The sequence below is a fragment of the Nelumbo lutea genome, chromosome 8 (genome assembly GCF_056320005.1).
Source record: "Nelumbo lutea isolate HS-2025 chromosome 8, American lotus-T2T, whole genome shotgun sequence".
Classification (NCBI taxonomy): domain Eukaryota; kingdom Viridiplantae; phylum Streptophyta; class Magnoliopsida; order Proteales; family Nelumbonaceae; genus Nelumbo; species Nelumbo lutea.
Window position 1 is genome coordinate 44,741,747 of NC_142691.1, and position 21,628 is coordinate 44,763,374.

Consider the following 21,628-nt stretch of genomic DNA (forward strand, 5'->3'; position numbering starts at 1 on the left):
AGGTTCAGGGATTTGCAGAAGTGTGACCATACTGCAGAACTAAACTTGCAATGAAGGAAAAGATGCCCAGAGGATTCCATTTGCAGATTGCAAAAACAGCACCTCCAATCTGGCAGATTAAGACCTTTATTCAGCAGCATTTCTTTAGACAGACACCTCTCCAGCACTGACACCCAAACAAAAAACTTAATTTTTGGAGGAGCCAAGTTCCCCCAAGTGGCCTTGCTGGGAAAGGGGGTTTCAGGCCTTCCCACCAGAAAATTGTAGAAGGATTTGACTGTGAATTCTCCAGATTTTGACCATTTCCAGACTGTTGATCTGGAAATGGTGTTTGTCCCCCAACTGGTGTGTTCTTTGCAAGTTGAATGGTGAGACTGCGATGCATCTTATCTCTTGCCCGTTTATTAGCTTTCTTTGGGATTGGTTTACTTCTCTCTTGGATCCAGTTGGTCTTCTCCCTATAGGTTGGAGGGATTGTTTAGCCCTACTAGCATTAGCTGTACAAAAAAGAGGGGTAGGACCTTGTGGAGATGCACTAGAGCAGCACTAATTTGGTGTGGGAGGAAAGAAATGCAAGAATATTTGAAGAGAAGGAACGAAGCAAGGAAGCCTTTGTCAAAACTATAACATTGAGGGTAGCTCATTGGGCAAAAAGTTCGAAGCTGTTTTTGGATTTCAAGATTGAAGATTTCTTCAGAGCTTGGGGTATCATCGCTGCATCCTCAACTACAAGACAAAGATCTGTTAAGGTTTGGTCTCCTCCAATAAATGGTTGAAAGAAACTGAATTTTGATGGGAGCTGTTTGGGTAACCCAGGCCCCTCAGGTGTTGGGGGAGTCATTAGAGATGAAGAGGGGAACATAAATGCTTTATACTCTGGCCCTGTGGAGCAAGGTGATGTGGCAAGATCAGAGATTTTGGCTGCAGTTTTTGGGGTTGAGAAGGCAAAAGAACTGGGTATTAGTAGGCTGATTATTGAGGGAAATTCTAAAACTGTGGTTAAGTGGCTGGTTAAAGGGGAGGGGGTAGCATGGCACTTGAGGATTGAATTCAGAAAATTCAAATGGCAGTCACAGGACATGTTAATCTGAGTGAAATGGGTGAGGAGGACTGCTAATAGCTTGGAAGATAGCTTAGCCAAGCAAGGGGTGCATAGAACACATGTTTCTGGGCTCAAATGTAGTACTGATTTGGGACGGATTCTATGGCTGGTTCCTTTCACAACTTCTGGTTGTAATCATGTTTCTCTCATAATTAATGAATTGTTTTCTGTGTTGCTGATCAAAAAAAAATGTCAAGCTTGCAGATCGAACCCTCCTTGCCACTTTTTAATCTTGAATCAACACAATCACTTGCAATCATCACCGCATCGAAAATTTGTCTAGCTTCCACAAAAGCCATTTGGGTTGGGCCCACAATCTCATGCAAGACTGATCTTAGTCTTCTAGATAGCACCTTTGCTATAATTTTGAAAGGACTTGAAATCAAACTAATTGGTCCGAGGTCTTTCACTCAAGTGGCACCCTCCACTTTTGGAATTAGTGAAATGAATGTAGCATTTGCAATCCACTCAATCAACTGTTCCTGCCAGAGTTCATTCAACTACTGCATTACATCCTCTTTTAGCACATGCCAGCAGCTCTTGAAGAAAGAGAAATTAAAACCCTCTAGGCCTGGGGCCTTATCCCCCTTCAACTTACTTATACTTCCCACACTTTTGCCTCATCAAATCCTCTGTCCAGACAATCCCTCAAGCCCTTCCCAATTCTTCCCAGCTTTAAATCTCCCAAGAATATCTTTTTGTTTGGATCTACCTTATACAAATTAATGTAGAAATACCTTATTCCATCCACCACTTCTTTTGGATCTTCAATGACTCTGTTTTCCTACTCCAGCCTAAAAATTAAGTCTCTTCTTTTTTCTCAAAAAATAAAGAATATGTCTCTTCTTCTCCTACCTCTAGTCAAAGCATGAAAGAAAGATGTTTCTTATCTCCCTCCTTAAGCCATAAGGCCCTTGTTTCTTGCTGCCACAACTTCCTCCATATGAATCACCTCCAATAATTCCCCTCTCAAAATTTCCTTCTCCCTTTTACCTTCCCTTGAAAGAGCATGCATTTCCTTTAGCCTGTCCAATTCTGCCATTTTTCTAAGAAGATCTACTTTTTGAGTTGGAATGTGCCCAGCAGAAACCTCCCTATTCCATACTTTTTAGGTCCTTCCTTAGAAACATTAGCTTATTCTTTAGGGTAAAACCTGTCCTTCCTTCAAAGTGATAATTTCTCCACTTCTCTTCAATAAAAGCCTGTTTTAGCCACATGTTTTCAAATCTAAAAGGCTTCAGCCCATCTGACAGGGCTGAAGTGAGAATTTCCTAAACCAAATTTGACAGGGCATCAGCCCATGTATAATGAGAGCCTGTATAATGGAAATATATAAAAGTGTCAACAAAAGAAAGGTACAGCTTGCAAAAAAGAGAAAAGCTGAACACCTCTGAATGCCCTTGTACACTTAGCCAAGAACACGAAAAGCCTATAACCTTGTTTTTTTACTGAAACTACATCAGAAAAAGAGTTGTCAAAGATTCAGCTGATCCTTCATTTCCAGAGGGCCCAAAGGATGGCCGATGAAAAAATCTTCCAAAGCAGTTTGCCCCTATGTTCAGGCCCTTGAGAGGCCATCCTTGCAAGAGCTGAAGAGCTGATTCAGGTAAGCAAGATTGGACACCAAAGCAGGAAAAAGCCAAATCCCACAGTTGGGAAGAGAAGCTGCAATGAATGAAAAGATAGTTGAAGGATTCAGGAACTTCATTGCACAGGGGGCATAGGATGTTTAATAGGAGCAGCCAATCAGTGGTAAGACATCTACCCAAAACTGCAGCCCAAACAAGAAAGGAAACCTTGGATGGGGCATGAGAATTCCAGATCAAGGCCCAAGGGAAGTCAGTACCTTCACACAGTTAGAATTGGTGGCTCCTGTCCATTCAACAAAGTGAAAACAGACCCCAAACTAATGCAACCAATCAAACCATTCCTTCTTACAAACTCCCTAAAACTCCTCATAGCCCAAGTTACCCTGTTGTCCCTGCCCCCTTTTCTTTTATGTTAAGCTGGAGTCCTACAATCGTCCGTGTGGGAGTTGTGGCTGCTTGTTTCGGTTGGGGGTCTGGAGTGTGTTTTCATGTGTTTAGAGGACGTTTGGACTTAGGGTTGTTGTGGTTGTGGGTGTTTGATCCATTGCTGGTCTGGATTTGATCAGCTGGTAGTAGTTTTGTCTCTGGACTTGGAGTTTTTATTTTTGAGGGTATTGCTTGAGCTCAAGTTGAGGAGGGTTTGTAGGTTTGGCTGGGTGAAGTTTGTTTCTTTTCTTCTCTCAGGTGACTTCTTGTCACCTTTCTTGTAATATTCTATTTTTATTTTAATAAAATTTTTATTTTACCTTCAACAATACCTAATAGTATGATGTATATATAACATCGCAAAAAAATAATGTGTTTGCATGAGCATGATATTAATGTATAAACGTGGCTGTAAATTTGGTAGGTAGGGTACTAGGGTTCCATCACAAACCCAACCTAACCAATCCATTCTCATGGTCGAGCTGGGTTAGGGTTGAGATTCCCAGGTGGAAAGTCAGGTTGGGTTAGGGTTAGAGTTGAATTTTTAGCACATCAGGTTGGACAAGGGTTGAAAGAGCACATCAAGGAAACCACTGGTAAAATCAGCAGATGTGCTTTGTTGGATGAAAGAGAATATTTTTGGGCAGAGGCATGAGTAGATGCAGACAAGGGTTATCAATCAAAAATAAATTCAGACAAGGGTTCTTGAAGATTACCAATGGCCATGTTCCAACTTAAAGTCAAAAGGTACACAAAAAGATAATATTTAACCATCCAACAAACTCATTTTTTGGCAGTGCAAGAAGACTTGAAGATTAAACCAATTGATGGAGCTAATTAACTTTTATGTCCTACACATATGATACTGGAAGGAAGAAAAATTCTCATGCACATCACATACATTACGTAAAATTCAATAATGTGTTAAAAAGGAAAAATGGAAGATAAAAAATACAAGACATTGCATACCTCTGCCGACCCATCGCACTGCTTCTTCATGCTTTTCTGCATGGCAGATCCTTTTTCATCCTTCTCTGGGTTTCCATTGGCATGTGGATAAAGCTGATTATTAGAAGATATCTCCTGAGACTTATTGGAATCAACATGACCATTTTCTGTTTTCCTTTTCTTACCAGCATGTCCATCAGCCTCTGCTAACATATTTACCTCTGCATGTTGCTCTGTTCCTTTGTCCTTGGCTGAACCCCGTGTCTTCCCCTCCTTTAAATCTTTATTACTTCCTTTTGCTTCAGCCTGAGATTCACTTTCTTCAGAAACCAACCTTTTTCTTTTCTTGGAATTCTTTTTTTCTACAGCAACTGCACTCTCCCCCAAGGTATGAACATCTTCCTTCATGGAATCAATGCCCTTTAGATCTCCTTGACCAAATTCTTTTGTATCCCCACCACACAAGGTTTCAGAAACTGACTTACCCGCCTTCTTTTTCTTCTCTTTGGTTTTAGCATTATTCTCAACCAATAGAACTTCACACAAGGTATTCTCTGTATCTCGCTTGGTTACTTGTGAACCAATTTTATCCTTAGATTTCCTTTTACTCAGCTCTTCAACATCCTCAGAGCCACCCTCTTCAGCATTGTTCACAAGAGAATCAGAAACCAGCTTGTTTTTCTTTTTCTTCTTATCTTTGTTTTGCCAACTTTCATCTTCCAATACAACTCCAGCAATATCAGTCTTACAATTTTGCAAGGAGACATCTTTAGATTTCTCTTTAAGTGATTCGGATGGGCCTTCTACCAAAGTATCGGCAGGAGATTCACAGCTCAATTTGCTCTTTTTCTTTTTCTCCTTAGACTTTTTATCTAGTTTATCCAACCCTTGTTGAGTACTTTCACCATGAGAATCAGGAAGAGCTTTATTTTTCTTTTTCTTGTCTTTAGCTTTCATATCTGGTTCAGGAACTTTATCATTTGCTAACTTCTGAAAAGAGTCACTAATCTGTTTCACAAATCCATTGCCAACTCCAGGCTGTTCATATGCTGTATCATCATCACTCAGATTACCTTTTTTTCTCTTTTTCTTCATGATTTCCTGAGAGATATCATCACCATTAATTACTCTCTCAGGTTTCTTGGAAGCAACTTTTTGCAGATCTGTAATTTTAGTGCATCTGGAATCAGGGCATCTGAGACTGAGAGTTTTGCAAGAAATTTTCATACTATACATGTGTTTGTGTGTGTGTGCAAGTGTGCATGACTGTGCATATATGATAATCAGAACTTTCTAGAAAACTCCATGTAGTTCTTCCATGTGGCACAATGTCCAGATCATTCCCATACAACTATATCTCACCTTGAATTGAAGTCTTCACCAGACAAGACAAGTAATTCAAATTTTAAACAATTTAATTAAAAAAGGATAAAAGAAGAGCTTATTTTGGCCAGGTAGGTAGGGGTTCTCAGCTGAAATTTGACCATTGAATATGGGAAAAGGAAAGTGTTGCCAGATGAAGGATTCCTGTGTCATTCTCTTAAAACCTAAACAACATTTCACAGTTTAACACAACAATTTACAATGCAAATTTTGGCACTTGGAGGGGAGGTTACCTTGCCCTTTGGAGCCATTGATATCTCCCTCCACTTTATTATTGCTGCATTGCCACAAAACTCAAGAAGAATTAGAATAAGAACAGAACTTTAACCGTTCGAATGATTTGAATTTGGATGGATAACAGATAACTGCCATAAATAGAAAGCAATGAAGAAGGTATGGATCTAATTTAGGGAAAAGATGACTCAGTGACTCAGAATACCCACACATTTGAAAAATATTGCCATACAGGTGCTACACATGCAGAGTGCTCAGACACCTATTCGATGATGAATGAAGGGCTGCAACATCAGGCTCAGGTTAGGGTTTAACAAATTCCGAACCAAATACGAACCAAGTGCACCCTTACCCTTATATACATATATTTTTTTGAATTTTTAAAAGATAAAATAACCAAAAGGCATTAGCAACTCAATTGTCATTGATTGCAAGAGACTTCAGTAGGAATCCAGATGTCATTAATTGAAATGTCTATTGATTATCTCTTCATTTAATTTAATATTAATTCAATGCTCTATTCATTATATTATAAATTTTATTAAATATAAAAACAAAATACAAATATTAATATAAGATTAGGAGCTCAGATCTGCTACTCACAACTCTACCCACAAGACATTACAGCTGCGCATTGGGAATATCTCCCTTGTCATTCATGGGGAGATGTTCCCAATACATGGTGGTGGTGCTATGTGGGTAGGTGTTGAGGGCCCGGGAATAGGATCTCGTCACGGGTCGGTCCACGGGGAAAACCTCATGTTTTCCCTTGTTCCTTCCTGCTCGTGATGAACCTATCTTGGCACCTTCGTTGATTTGTCCAAGAGATCACCAACTCTCCTAACTCACTCTTGACTGAATAATTTGATATCTCATTCAATAATGGGGTCTCCTTAAATAGGAGATTACAAGAGTCCTAATCAAAGGGAGTCTCCTGGCTGAATAGGGAGACTTCCAGTTTTATCTTGCTAAGGATAAGCTAAGCTAATCCTAATCTGATAAGCGATTAACAAGATAAGATAAGAGATAAGAACAATAAGATAAGAACAAGCAAAATGAGCTAATCTAATCTAGATAAGGCTGCTGTTGCCGAACTGGGTAGGATGAGCATCACTGAATCCTTGCTGCTGCTGGCGGTGGGCCCGGGGCCTGTTACTGCCGGCGGCGATGGTACATCTTCCCGAGGAAGGCGTCCATAACATTACTCCCCTCCTGGACTACGAGCTTGTCCTCAAGCTCGAAAGCTGGATATGTGGCTTGGAACTCTGCCAATGGGATCCATGTGGCTTCTGTTGGTGGTAGATCACACCATTCCACCAAGACTTCAAGGATTCCACGATTAAAACGAGAGTGGGTGACAGTTTTAGGCTGGGGAACCAATTTGCCATCTTTCAAGGGTGGCAGGGAGGGAACTTGGTCCGGGGGAACACCCGTAAATGGTTTCAGCAAGGAGATGTAGAAGACATCATGAATTCGGCTAGTCTCTGGCAATTCCAGCCGGTAGGCCACACTGCCGATCCGTCGCAGAACCTTGTAGGGCCCATAGTACTTAGGGGCCAGCTTCGGGGCAGCCTTGTGGCGCAAGGAGCGCTGCCGGTAGGGCTGGAGCTTCAACCAAACAAATTGTCCTGGATCGAACGACAGCTCCCGATGGTGCTTATCATAGTGGAGCTTCATGTGGAGTTGGGCATGCTGTAAGCGAATGCGGACGTCGGCGAGGAGGGCGTCGCGGTCCTGTAAGGAGTGATCGATTGCGTCCAAGCGAGTAGATCTAGGCTCGTAGGACAGCAAGCGGGGAGGATCCCTACCGTAAACGACGCGAAAGGGAGTCATGCCGAGGGAGGAATGGTAGGTTGTGTTGTAGCAGTACTCGGCCCAAAGAAGCCATTCCAACCACCGTCGAGGTTGATCGCCTACGAAACAGCGGAGATACATCTCGATAGTGCGGTTAACCACTTCCGTCTGACCGTCAGTTTGTGGCCGGTAAGCTGATGAGTAGGCCAGGGTGGATTCCGGCAACCCATGTAAGCGAAAGATATGTGTAAAGAAGGCGAGGGAAACCGAAGTGGCACTGTACGGGTGTGATAGAGGAATGAAGTGTGCGTATTTAGAGAAGCGGTCGACTACCACAAAGAGAACTGATTTGCCCCCTACCTTGGGAAGTCCCTCAATGAAGTCCATGGAGATATCGGCCCAGATCTACAATGGGATGGAAAGGGGCTGAAGGAGGCTTGCCAAGTGTAGGTTTTCCCATTTGTGTTGTTGGCATGTGGAGCAATTCTGGACAAAATCTCGAATAGAAGTCTTCATACCTCGCCAATGGAAATCAGACCGGACGCGGTATAGTGTTTTTTGAATGCCCTCGTGGGTGGAGTTATGAATGCTGGTGATGATGGTGGGAATCAACGGGCAGTCTACTGGAAGATGGACTCATCCCTTATACAGTACCAACCCGTCGTGAAGTGACCAATCGGGGTCGGCCGTGCCGGTCTAGATCTTCTGCAGTAAGAGCGACCATTATGGGGACTGTGGTGTTGCCTTCTTAATGTCGTCAAACAGAGAGATCCGAGGTTGGGAAATGCTACATAGAACCATCACGTCTTCTTCTCGCCTAGACAAGGCATCAGCTGCGCGATTAGAGGATCCCGCCTTATATTCCACCCGAAAGTCAAACCCGAGCAGTTTGCTAACCCAATGCTGCTGAGGGGAAGTGGTGAGACGCTGCTCTAACAGGTATTTGAGGTTGTAATGATCAGTTTTGACGATGAACGACCGCCCCCACAAATACGGCCTCCAGTGCTGGATGGCTCGGGCAAGGCCGATTAGTTCGCGCTCATAGGCTGGAAGCTTCAGATGCCGGTCAGCCAATCTGCGGCTGAAGAAAGCGATCGGGTGCCCTTGCTGCTATAGTACGGCCCCGATACCCACTCCGGAAGCATCGCACTCGACTGTAAATTCGAGGGCGAAATTAGGTAATTGCAGGACAGGGGTTGAAGACAGTGCATTTCGCAGTGACAGAAAAGCTTCATCAGCTGCGTCGTCCCACCGGAAGGAGTTTCTCTTCAACAGGTTGGTTAACGGGGCTGCTAACACTCCATAGTTCTGTACAAATTTGCGGTAGTAACCCGTTAAACCGAGGAACCCGCGTAAGGCCTTGGCAGATTGAGGTTTGGGCCATTCTGTTATAGCCTGAATCTTGAAACTATCAACTGTTACACCCTGCCCATGGATGATGTGGCCGAGGTAAAGAACCTATCGCTCCCCGAAGGAGCACTTGGACCGTTTCAAGAATAAGTTGTGTTGGCGTAGGAGTACGAAAATGGTCCTCAGATGGTGGACATGCTCTACCCATGGTTTGCTGTAAACGAGGATATCATCAAAGAAAACTAAAACAAATTTGCGCAGATGGGGCTGGAATACCTCGTTCATTAGTGACTGAAATGTAGATGGTGCATTGGAGAGTCCGAATGGCATGACTAAAAATTCGACGTGGCCATGGTGGGTGCGAAAAGCAGTCTTCTTCACGTCACCGGGAGCCATGCGAACTTGGAAATATCTGGACCTGAGGTCCAACTTAGAGAAATATTGGGCACCATGCAACTCGTCCAGCAGTTCGTCAACAACGGGAATAGGGAACTTATCTTTGATCGTCCGGTCATTGAGTTCTCTATAGTCAACACTGAACCTCCACGTTCCATCCTGCTTCGCCACCAACAGAACCAGCGAAGAGAAGGGAGAGTGACTTTTGCGTATGATCCCTTGGTTCAGCATCGTTGTACATTGTTTTTCTATCTCATCCTTCTGTAAGTGAGGGTAGCGATAAGGTCTGATAATGACTGGTGCTGAACCCGCCACCAAAGGAATACGATGGTCGCAAGCTCGGGAAGGGGGAAGGCCCTTCGGTTCCTGGAACAGATCTGAAAACTCGGCGAGAAGTTTTTCCATGGCTGTCGGTTCTGTCTGGAGTGCATGAACCTGCGGTGTCTTTTCTTTAACCCTGCAACCGTGCCATGAAACTTGCTTGCCATTCAGGTGGAAGGTCATGGTGAGTGCGCTGAAGTCCCACAAAATCGGGCCTAGGGTAATTAACCATTTGACCCCAAGAACAATATCGAACCCATCCAATGAGAGTACAAATAAATCAACAAGAATTAGTTCAGAATTGACCTGTACTGGGACGTCCTTACAAATCCCTTGACTGTGAACTTTTTCACCATTTGCGACGGCTACCTGTAGTCGCGGTCGGAGTTCCATTGGTAGTTTTAACTGCAGGGCTGCATGTTCACTTATGAAGTTGTGTGTGCTCCCTAAATCGACGAGAATGTGCACCGGCTGACCTGCGATCTGTGCCTGTAACTGCATGGTCTGAGAGGTTTTAATACCGGTGATCGCATGGAGAGAGATCTCTGGTTCGAATGTGACGGGTTCCCCTTCCTCCTCCTCTTGCTCATCTATGAGAAGGCAAAAAAGCCTCTTGCATCTATGTCCTGCCGAGTAGAGGTCATCACAGTTGAAACATTGACCTCTCGCTCGGCGCTCTGCCATTTCTGCCCTGGTCAAGCGCTTGATGGGAGGAGTGACCATGTTACTGCCTGTACTTGTCACTGCTCTAGAGGTGGTGGTCGTGGGAGGCTTCATTTCCCGGCTGGTAGCAGAAGAGGGGGTCGTTGTTGCTGGTCTTGGGGGCACCCACGAGTTCGGTGGACGACCCACATTAAAAATTCCGCGACTGAGCTGCAGCTTGCGCTCAAATACGCGGGCTAAGTTCATGGCTGTGACCAAATTTGGGGGATTCTGCATCTCAACATCCACTCGCAGGGGTTCTGCTAACCCTACTATGAACATATCGACTTGTTGGTCTGGTCGCACGGAGGATGCCCTCGCGAGGAGGGTTTGGAACTGTCGCTGGTATTCAGCAACTGTTCCGGTCTGTTTAAGGTTAATTAGCTCGCCCAGTGGGTTGCTGGTCAATGGGGGTCCGAACCGAAGAAGGCAATAGGATTTAAACTGGGGCCAACTGAGCCCGGGTTCTTCTTGCTCTAACCGATATAACCAAAGTTGTGCTTCTTCTGTTAAATGAAAGGCGGCTAGGCTTACCTTGTCCTGGTCATTTGTCAGTTGATTCCGGAAGAACTGCTCGCAGCGATACAGCCAGCCTAGGGGGTCTCCGTTGCCGTTGTACGATAGGAACTCCAGCCTGCTGTACTTGGGGATGATGGTTGCTCCATGGTCGACAGACTGCTGTTCGCCGGAAGACTCTGGCAGATCTGGCCGACGGTCGTTAACTGTTGTCCCTCCGTCAAAGTTCCTTTCCCGGCTGGAAAGAAACATCTCCATTAGTCGTCGCAGTTCTCGCACTTCACCTTTGATCTCATGAACTTCGGAGCTGGTCTCCACGAGTTGGTGCTCGAGGTCGTGGACCATGGAAGGTAGCTGCTCCAGATCTCCCATGACGCCTAGCTCTGATACCAAGTTGTTGAGGGCCCGGGAATAGGATCTCGTCACGGGTCGGTCCACGGGGAAAACCTCATGTTTTCCCTTGTTCCTTCCTGCTCGTGATGAACCTATCTTGGCACCTTCGGTGATTTGTCCAAGAGATCACCAACTCTCCTAACTCACTCTTGACTGAATAATTTGATATCTCATTCAATAATGGGGTCTCCTTAAATAGGAGATTACAAGAGTCCTAATCAAAGGGAGTCTCCTTGCTGAATAGGGAGACTTCCAGTTTTATCTTGCTAAGGATAAGCTAAGCTAATCCTAATCTGATAAGCTATTAGCAAGATAAGATAAGAGATAAGAACAATAAGATAAGAACAAGCAAAATGAGCTAATCTAATCTAGATAAGGCTGCTGTTGCCGAATTGGGTAGGATGAGCATCACTGAATCCTTGCTGCTGCTGCTGGTGGGCCCAGGGCCTATTGCTGCCGGCGGCGATGGTACGTCTTCCCGAGGAAGGCGTCCATAACAGTAGGGATGTGGGAACAATTTGTGGATAGCAGATCCAGAGAATAAGATTACAAGTCTAATAATATCAAAAGACTAAATCAGTTGATTTGACTTGCCTATTCCTACCAAAAAATTCTATATTATTATTAATCCATCCAAATTTAATTTTAAATGTTAATCTAATAATATATGAAAGGATTCTTGGATGTCTAAGAAAATGTATAAACTATCATACAAGGTCAACTTTAGCAATTCACCCATCTTGGCTTATAGTGGTCAACAGTTTAACCGTTTGGAACCGTAACATTATAAAGCATAACATGCAAAAATAGATAAAAAAAAATACAGAAAAATTGGCCATGCCTTTAGGGCTATAAGAGTAAAAATCAGATCAAATCCAACCACATCTAAATCTGACCTGATTATTGAAAATTCACATCCCAAACAATCCAAAATCCGGCATATCAGACTTGGAACAGGTTCAGATTTAATTTGAATGCGTTTTATTGAGTTTAAAATTAAGAACTTTTAAAAAAGTTCTACAAAAATTTAACTAGTTTTAAATTTGAATGTATACATATATAATAAATTCATATAAATGTAAAATATTGAATCTATTAATTATAATGTAATTATGTATTATATCTAATTTGCATACATATTTACATGATATACACTAGTGCAAGGGCACATCGAATGTATTAATTATAAAATTTATATAATTATGTATTATATCTAATTTACATACACATTGACATGATATACACTAGTGCAAGGGCACATGCCACGCATGTGATGCATGTGTGCAAGTAAAGATAAAAGGATAAAAACAAAAAAGATGAAAAGGCATTCAGACTTTAAATGACTTGACACATTGATTAGATTTGAATATTAAAATATTTGAACTGTTGTTTTTAAGCATCAACCTTGTACGATATGATGCTAGTAATATACTATGATTCAACTTTTTATGGCCTGCACAGAAACCAATGCATGTATATTTTTATGAATAACCAAGGCAAGCATATGCATATATAGTATAGATACATACAAAAACTTAGGGCCTGTTTGTTTCCTCTTAACTCTTATCTCTTAAGAGGAATCTTTTAACTTTAAGAGAAAAATGGTTGTTCCTTTTAACTTTTGTTTTCCAATGATACCCCCAAAAAGACAGAAAAACTCTCATATATGGAGTCAAAACGGATATTTGATCATTTTCAGAATTCAGAGTTCAAAATTCAGAACAACATTCTCTGCACTCAGGGTTCAGAGGAAAGAAAAGTTCACCAATACCCATATACCTCCTAATATAATTATTGCACTTTCAGATGTCAGACTTCGGAGCAAACGAATTGGCCCTTAAACAAAATTGGCCATGTCTATAGTTTTTTATTATTACCAAGTTTAAGGGCTTGTACTTATCTCTTAAGAGGAATCTTTTAACTTTAAGAAAAAAATGGTTGTTCGTTTCCTCTTATCTTTATCTCTTAAAATGCAATCATACAACTTCTTGTTTTCCAATATGTCTATAACAGAACAATGGATTGGGAGATCAGCTAATGCTTTTGCTGATGTCTTGGCAAAACAAGGGGTAAATAGGGAAACATTGTTCTAGGCACAATTGTAACTATTGTTTTAATTTCAACATTCATGTTTTCTCTATTGTAGTTTGTGTATTTGATGTTTAGAGAGGCTGCTCCTCGCACCTCTAAGGGGATTTTCTTGTATTTATTCATTATTTTAATGGAATTGGTGTTATTTATCAAAAAAAAAGAATGATACCCCCAAATCTCATATATGGGGTTAAAATGGATATTTGATAATTTTCAGAATTCAGAACAACATTCTCTAATTCAAAGTTGAGAGGAAAGAAAAGTTCACTAATACCAATATACCTCTTAATGTATTGCACTTTCAGATGTCAAACTTCAGAGCAAATGAGCAGGCCCTAAGGTATTATATATTCATTATATTAAATAAAAATAAGTATGATAAATAGGGATTTTGTTAAGTGGTGGAAATGGCTAAGAACACAGGAAACAAAAAAAGGGATTTAACATCTAACCTATTAACCATCAACCAGGTCAAATGGTTTGATGATTCAACCAGATGAATCATTAGTTTACTGGCCAAGTTCATTTAAGCTTTAGGAGTGAATACCTCTATACATGCTTACCTCTACCATCTATTGATGAGGAAAACATGGTTATTCAGGTCTAATGTCTAAGCCTAATTAATTTTTAATGTTGAGAAAGCTATAAATTATTAATTAGGGTCTCCCTTGAAATAAGTATTTGTTGTTTGAACATGAAAAGCTCAGAAATGTCATAGGGATCCTTAGTCATCAATTTCATTTAACAAAGATGGGTGCATTGCATGGGTCCCAAGACTCCCAAGTAGTAGTTTATTTATATCTATCCATGTAGATTGATACCATATGTCACACCAAAAGATCTCTATAAGACTGATCCCATAGCATCCATTGCATTGCACATAAAAGCTCAATTTTGATGAGACTCGAAAGGAGGGGCAAGATGTTTTGAAGTGGAAACATATGCCATAAACTCAAGTCATCAATTTTAGGCATCAATCCAGTAATCCTATTTTACAGTCAACGACACATCATTAAGAAGTTTCATTACCACGCATTAAGCCTTCTTTTATCCTGTCCTCATATTAGACTAATAATATGAAAGATTGAGAGATTATTCTCTTGATATAAAGACGGCATATTTAAACCGTGCATGGGAAAAAGAAAGATCTATGTCCAATGGGTATTCTCTATTTACAATAAAAATTCATGTTTTCAAAACCTAATGCTTCCAAATTATGAGTCTCAATATCAATAATTGCCCTTTTGACAACTAGGAGTCTTCAGAAAATTAAAGTTTGAAAGGAGTCAAAGACAATGATCAGAAGTTGATGTGTGTGTTTTCTAGGTTCAATTGGAGGGCAGTTCTAATGGGAGGAAGCCACTACTCTTCATAATGGTCTCAAGGCCAAAAAATCTGCTTTTCTCAGTCTATCAGTATTGAAAAAGACTCTGAAACAACAATGTGTTGAGCATCACAAGTGGGAATGTGGGAGAAAATCCATGGTGTCTCCCCCATACAAGTTGACCCATCAAGCAATTCCTTTCAACTATCACATCCTCTTATTCTCCTCATTCATTAGCTAGCACTAGGACTCTTCCAAAACAGGTATGCATAGAACTAACATAAGTTGCAGCTTAAGCCTTGTCATGCGGCTTATGTTCATCTTCTCCTTGGTCCCTTTTGTCATGAGTACTCCTTGGTCCAAATTGTATTTCACCAATCATTTAATTTAATGGATTTTCTTGTTATCTTATCAAAAAATCAAAGAAAATAAATGAGAGAGAGAGGGTGTTATGCTGGGAAGATGGGCATTCTTAGAATTATGGATATTAAACAATCAATTAGAAGCGAACAAGAGCTCAAAGCCATTAGCCAAAGCATGGTAATATTCTCTACATTTTTTTCACTCATTATCATGTTTTCATCTCTAACCTTTGAATCATAGTATTTGGTCAGTATATTTTAAGGGTTCCAAGTACGCATTATTCCTTAACAATGTACTTCAATTTGTTATCCAATGGAGCCAAAGGAAAGAGATACATCTCAAACTACCTTGCATCCAAATACTTGTAATACATATCCTCCAAGTCCAATGAGTGTCCTTTCCAATCATCAAACTGCACCCATGCATAAGAACAAGACTGCACACATAAGAAATTTTCATCCAACTTCTACAGTATGATAAAAGTTGAAGAAGAATACAAAAGGAAGTAGAAGATTCTAAGCCAAGATATCAATTCTAGGCACTGCACAGTGCACACATTAAAAACAAATAATATGGTGGCAAACTAACCATGGAGAGACTTTAGAATACTTGCTTATATGTTTCTCCGGAAATAGCAATAGTATGTTAAAATTTTGAAACTCATACCATGTTACTGTACGTTTACATTTCCTTGGTGGTATTAAACCATACCATCATACATAACAACTTTTGGAAAAGAACCTATGATAATATAAATTAAGTTCTCTCCTTTTACTCGCATTCAGTGTCAAAAGTGTTTTTATTCAGTATCAGACACCACAAGTATTGGCCAATCTCTCCTTTTATTTGTTTCCTCCTGTCATCATTAGTGTTAATTACGTCAGAGTTTTAAGTAATAAAACATTCAAGGGTATGGTAATCAACCCTACTTCAGATTCATCATGCATCCATTGAGAAGCTTGCAACCTCCTGAATAATTTATTCACCGAAAGACAAAGCAATAACTCATTCAGTTCAGCCATTTCAGCTGTTACCAGACTGTCACTGCAGAAAGGTGTCTGGTTGTAAAATTTCTAGTGCAAACCCATACTATACTAGACAACTCCAGTATACTTTCCACTGCAAATAAGTACTCAATCTCGTTAATACTGTTGGGTAACAAGAAACAGATTACTTATCATTGTTCAGAAGCTAAAGCTAAGCATTTTCCAACCAAACAGCATACAGATGAGCGCTCAGGCGTTACAGCTTTTCGTCCATTAGCTCTATCATAGCCAACTACCCAACCCAAAAGCCCAAAGCGGAATAACATATTTGGGGTGTAAAAGGCTTCAACCCTCCCTTCTATGGAAAAGATAGGCAATAAGAACAGAGGCATTGTTCCGAGAATCCCGATCATCGTTCCACAGCGTTTGAAGCATGTAAACATAGATTTCTCGATTATTTAGCGTAACCATTTGGTTTGATTAGCCACTCCAGCCAATCCAGAAGCCATAAATATTTACGAGATTGAGTGCTAAACCACCCGAAAAACAGAGTCATGCACAATCCCAACGAACGCACTTACCTCTCTGAGGGCTTCGGATCGAAATGCCTTGAGTGTTTTCGAGAATCCATTGCGGTCGAGATAAGCAGATATGGAGTGAAGAAGAAGAGCCCTCTGAGATGAATCCATGCTCTTCTGTTTTTTCTTCTTCTTCTGCTCCGTTTTCAGGGATAGGGTTTTCTCTGTGGAATCATTTTCTAGGATTTCGGAAGTGGCCTTGTTCTTCATGTTTTGCCTTGCAAGCGCAACCTGGCGAGGCTGGAAGGCAATTAGAGCAGATATCGAATTGCCTTCCAACGTTGAAAGCATACGAACACACAGAAGCAACAGAAGTTTTTTTCCGCCCAGACACATATGAGCAGAGGTGTAGGGTTTAGTTGAGGGGTAAAATGATCGAAATACCCCTCAGTTTTACGAAATTGACTAATTCTACCTTACCCCCTACCGCTTTGAAAATGCCTTAAAATAACCTCTTATTTTCTCCAACATGCCCTTGTAAAAAATGGGTTATGGAAATAAATAGATAGTGGAGAATGCAAAGTGTAGCCACTCTCACTTATAGGGTGTTGGTCGATGATTCCCTTCCACCTTATTTTTTCCTTATTTGCGTTGATGTTCTTTTGGAGAGATTAAACCACTTTACCCAACTTAACTATGGTATTAGAATCAAAATCTGTCATTGTAATCCAATCATTTCTACCTATTCTTGGTTGATGATAACTATGAATCTAGGTTGGAGAGGATATCCTAAATGCTCTAAAGGACTATGAGAGAGTTTCTAGGCAAAAAGTAAATATCAATAAATCTGAAATTTTCTTTAATAATAACATGCACCATAAATTAAAAAAAAAAATTATAGCAAAAAGTTTGGGTTTCAAGTTGGTTCAATCCCCCAACAAATATTTAAGGTTACCTATAAATCTAGGTTAATCAAAAAGAAAAGTTTTCTAATACCTAATTGATAGAGTTGAGAGAAAAACTTCAAGTTTATCTATCCCTTACAAGAAAATAAATACTTTTTGAAAGCAATGATTAATGCCATTCCTACTTATACTATGTCCTTTTTCTTGTTACCAAAATCTATATGCAAGAACCTAGCCAAGAAACATAGATATTTTTTGGTGGGAAGGTAGTAAGGGAGATCATAAAATCAATTATGTAAGTTGGGATAAGACTTGTAGAAGCAAAGCTAAAGATGGCATAAGGCTTCAGGGATCCTCACTCTTTCAACTTAGGTTTGTTATCAAAATTAGCTTGAAAATTTGTAAAGAACCCGAAAATCTATTTGTCTAAATTGTTAAGGCAAAATATATCAAAAACAAGAGTTTTCCTTAAGGATCCCTTGCCTACCATAGGATCTTGGGGATGGAAAAGTGTTCTTGGTGGAATAAAAGTTCTTCTACAATGAGTTAGAAGGTTAGTTAATAGTGAAAACCTATTTAACATTAGGGATGACCCCTAGATTCCTAACATCAAGAGTTTCAAACCCATGGGGCCAAAACTAGGGCTGGGTAGCCCTTTTAGAATAGTGGATCTCATAAAAGTAAGGGATAGAAGATGGAATCTAGAAACCATTAATTCCCCTTTTATCCCTAGGATAACCCAATGTGCAAATTTCTTAAACTACCCCTAAGGTTTAGGAAATTGACTAACGCCACCCCTATTATTCCTAACAATTGTCACATGACTCCATTCCCATTAACTCTCCGTCATAGATTGTTTACACGTGACTTTACGTGTTTGATTTAATGTTAAATTAGACTCAAAATACCCTTTGATGGTCGAAAATGCCCTTTTGACTTACACACAAAGAGATGAAGGCCAAAGGTTGTTATGCTACTTCTTCCATTGGTATTCATCAACAAGAACGCTAGGTTTGTTGTAGATTTAGACAAACCTTAGCATGCACTTCAATGAATCGTGTGAATGGACCATTGAAGGCTATGAATATTGACGGCAACTCTGTGCAGCTGAGGTTATCGACAGCTAGGAATATTGAAGGTTGTGAATATCATCATAAAGAGGAAGGAGGGATGAGAAAATATGAAGGATGAAGGAGATTTGTGTAAGGTAAAAATAGGTTTGGAAATGAAGAAAGCAAGAGGAAGGTGATTCACAACTGTTCGATGAAATGTTTGCTCACATCTAAGATGCATGCCCATGCCCACCCCCACCACTAGCGTAGCACGCCTAGTGCCTAGCACCCAACCCCGTGTAGCCCCCCTACACACCCCTCACCTCCTCGTGCACCTGAGCACTAGACAATAATGTGTTGCTTTCAGGGAAAACTCAACTATACCCAATATGATACCATGAAGGTTTTCTGCCCATGTGGTGGTGAAGGGTGTGTAGTTGTTGCATGGAACAGGAAAGCTAAGAATGTTGGTCAAGAGCTTGTTACTACTACGTAAGTTATACATTGTGTTGTGATTTTGCATTAGGCATTTGATAACATATTATCTAACCCATTCTTGTTTATTCTTGTAGTTTGCCCTTGATAGAAGATGTAATTTCTTCTTATGGAAGGATGAGACAATGAGGTGTCCATGTGAAATTGGGGTTGTAGGGTCTTTACATCTAAATGACCTTCTACACAAGGGAGATGATTTTGAATTTATGCAAAGCTCTAAATAAGATGTATTTGTTTGTTGTTTTAGTTAAATCTTCAAACGTTAAATCCACATTGTTTTTTGTAGGATGTAGGTTCATTGCATGGACACTAATGGTAGCAAATGTCCAGTATAGCATGGGGAGCATAACCATCAAAGGAGATGGGACAGGGCTTTTAGAAAGCATGAAAAAGTCATGTAAAGACCCACTAGATGATATTGAAGTAGTTGTCTAGTTAGAGAATGATAACTTTGATAGAATGTCTGAATTTTGTGATAAATTATTAGGTTGTATAAAAAATTTGCAAATTAAAGATGTATAACTTGATGCACTAGTATGTAATGTTAGAACTTGGACAATTATGATTTTATAAAAGTTAGTTTTGCTTTACACAAACGAGTTGACAATTTGCGAATGTAATTTTTTGGCATGCTTATCCTGAATAATAGATGTGACATGGCTTAGATGATCCCATATATAGTTGTGACTAGACTTGTTCATGGGCCGGGTTTTCACTCTGTATTAATAGATTTTTCTAAGGCCCGAGTCCGAACCCGGCCTGACCATCGGGCCTACAACTTTGGCCCAAGCCCGGCCCTCATAAAAAATCCCGAAGCCCATGCCTGGGCCCGAGCCTGAAATTTAGTCCATATTGTTACTATTGCTGAAGTGGCTGAATAGAGAGAGAGAGAGAGAGAGAGAGAGAGAGAAATTATAAAGAAAAGAATAAAAATGTATATATTAAATTATAAATATATATTTCAATAAATATTATATTATTTATATAATATATAAAATACATATTATATATTTTATAAAATATATAATGCTGAGTTGGGTCGGGCTTTTTTGACAAATCCCAAGCCCGACCCGAAACACAGTCGGACTTACTGTGTTAGGCCCACGGGTCTAATTACATGACCAAGCCTGACTGGGGTACGGGCACGGCCGGGCCATCGGGCTACCCAACCCATGAACATGTCTAGTTGTGACATGGCTTAGATGAGCCCATATACATTTCTTTGGCATGCTTATAGGAAAAAAAGGGTTCATATAGTTGACCCCATATATAGTTATGGCATGGCTTAGATGATGATTATGCCATGTTTTAATAAAATAAATATAAAACACAAAAACATAAGGAAATCAAAAATGCACTTTGGTAGTCAAAAATGTACTTTGACCTTATTAATGTTTGACATTTTTTCCAGTTGTATTTCTTCATCCTCAAATCTTAAAGTCAGAACTATGTTTTTTTTTCTTTCTTCTTCCTCTCTCTCTCTCTCTCTCTATGTATCTATCTATCTATTCATCTCTCTTTTTGAGAAAAGTGAAAGTGTTATGTATTGTATTATTGCACGAAAAGGGTAATTCCCCATGGAGTGAATTACTATACATCTCTGTAAGGTTCTCAAAAAGTTGAAAAAGTGTGACAATTACAAAAATAACATATCAAGAGAATTGCCATGTGTTATTTTCTTCTTTTTTTCTTTTTTGTTGTTATTCACTTTGTGTTCCCATGTCCTTTGACCAAGAGAACCTTCTTTCGCATGTGTAATTTTGCATTCTAATAATTAGGGTCTATTTGGTTTGTAGTTGGAATTGGAATCAAAATCCTTCAAAATTAGAATCAGAATGGTCCATTCCTGTAGTCTATTTGGTTCAAACAAGAATGGGAATGTGAATTGGAATCAGCAGGAATGGGATTTCATTCCCAAGGGAGGGGTAGAGAATGGACATTTCCTCAAATGGGAAAATTCCATTCCAGTAGGAATGGGAATGGGATTCCGATTCTACGCAACCAAACAGTTGGGCTATTCCGGTTCTAATTCCATACCTCTATTCTTGTGAACCAAATGAGGCCTTAGTATATTAGGATTGTTCCTCATATGGATATTGCCTAATAAAACCTACCAAGAAGGTTTTCATCCTTGTCCAACTTTTCCTTTTGATAATCAACAAAAGAGGAAACATAAAAGTTAAGGAAGAGCTATGATATACAAATCATTCTTTATTGACAACAAATCTTAAAGGTTTATTAAAATGAAGGATAGGAACCACAAGAGAAAGGATTGTGTCAATGGATCAAGTGACTCAAATATGAAGAAGGTCCCATAACATGATAAAACTACCCAAGAAGGATATCCTCCAAGTACAACTCACCCTAGTTTGCTCTCCCCTTTACAAGAGAGTTTGCAAAAATATTTAATGACACCTAACCTATTAGGAGAAATACTATAACATATTTGGCTTCCTTGAAAGTGTGATGGAGCATCCTTAGACCTTTTTCCCATCCCACATCCACCCAGAGCTTGGAAACACCTCACCTTTTAGGAGAAATACTATAACATATTTGGCTTCCTTGAAAGTGTGATGGAGCATCCTTAGACATTTTCCCATCCCACATCCACCCAGAGCTTGGAAACCTCCTCCAACTTCCTAGCTAAAGTACCATATGGAGAAGCCTATTTACATCTATTGAATAAGACCCAGAACTTGGAAACCCCCTCCAACTTCCTAGCTAAAGAGAACTACGGAGA

At 40.2% G+C, this 21,628-nt stretch overlaps 1 protein-coding gene across 2 annotated transcripts in view; it reads right to left on the reverse strand.

Annotated features, from left to right (window-relative positions):
* LOC148843954 (nucleolar/coiled-body phosphoprotein) overlaps nt 1–17,005 on the reverse strand; it is a 37,223-nt gene extending 20,218 nt beyond the window's left edge. Inside the window, exons 1-5 of one of the 2 annotated variants that reach the window (XM_088959670.1) lie at nt 16,500–17,005; nt 15,280–15,344; nt 5,682–5,725; nt 4,251–5,228; nt 4,087–4,151 (exon numbers count right to left, since the gene is read on the reverse strand). In XM_088959670.1, the coding sequence (XP_088815796.1) occupies nt 4,087–4,151; nt 4,251–5,228; nt 5,682–5,725; nt 15,280–15,344; nt 16,500–16,832 (1,485 nt within the window). In that variant the 5' untranslated portion in view covers nt 16,833–17,005. Of the gene's footprint in view, nt 1–4,086; nt 5,229–5,681; nt 5,726–15,279; nt 15,345–16,499 lie in introns of both variants that reach the window. The other variant, XM_088959669.1, reaches the window with a different exon arrangement.
* Nucleotides 17,006–21,628: the final 4,623 nt, after the last annotated feature.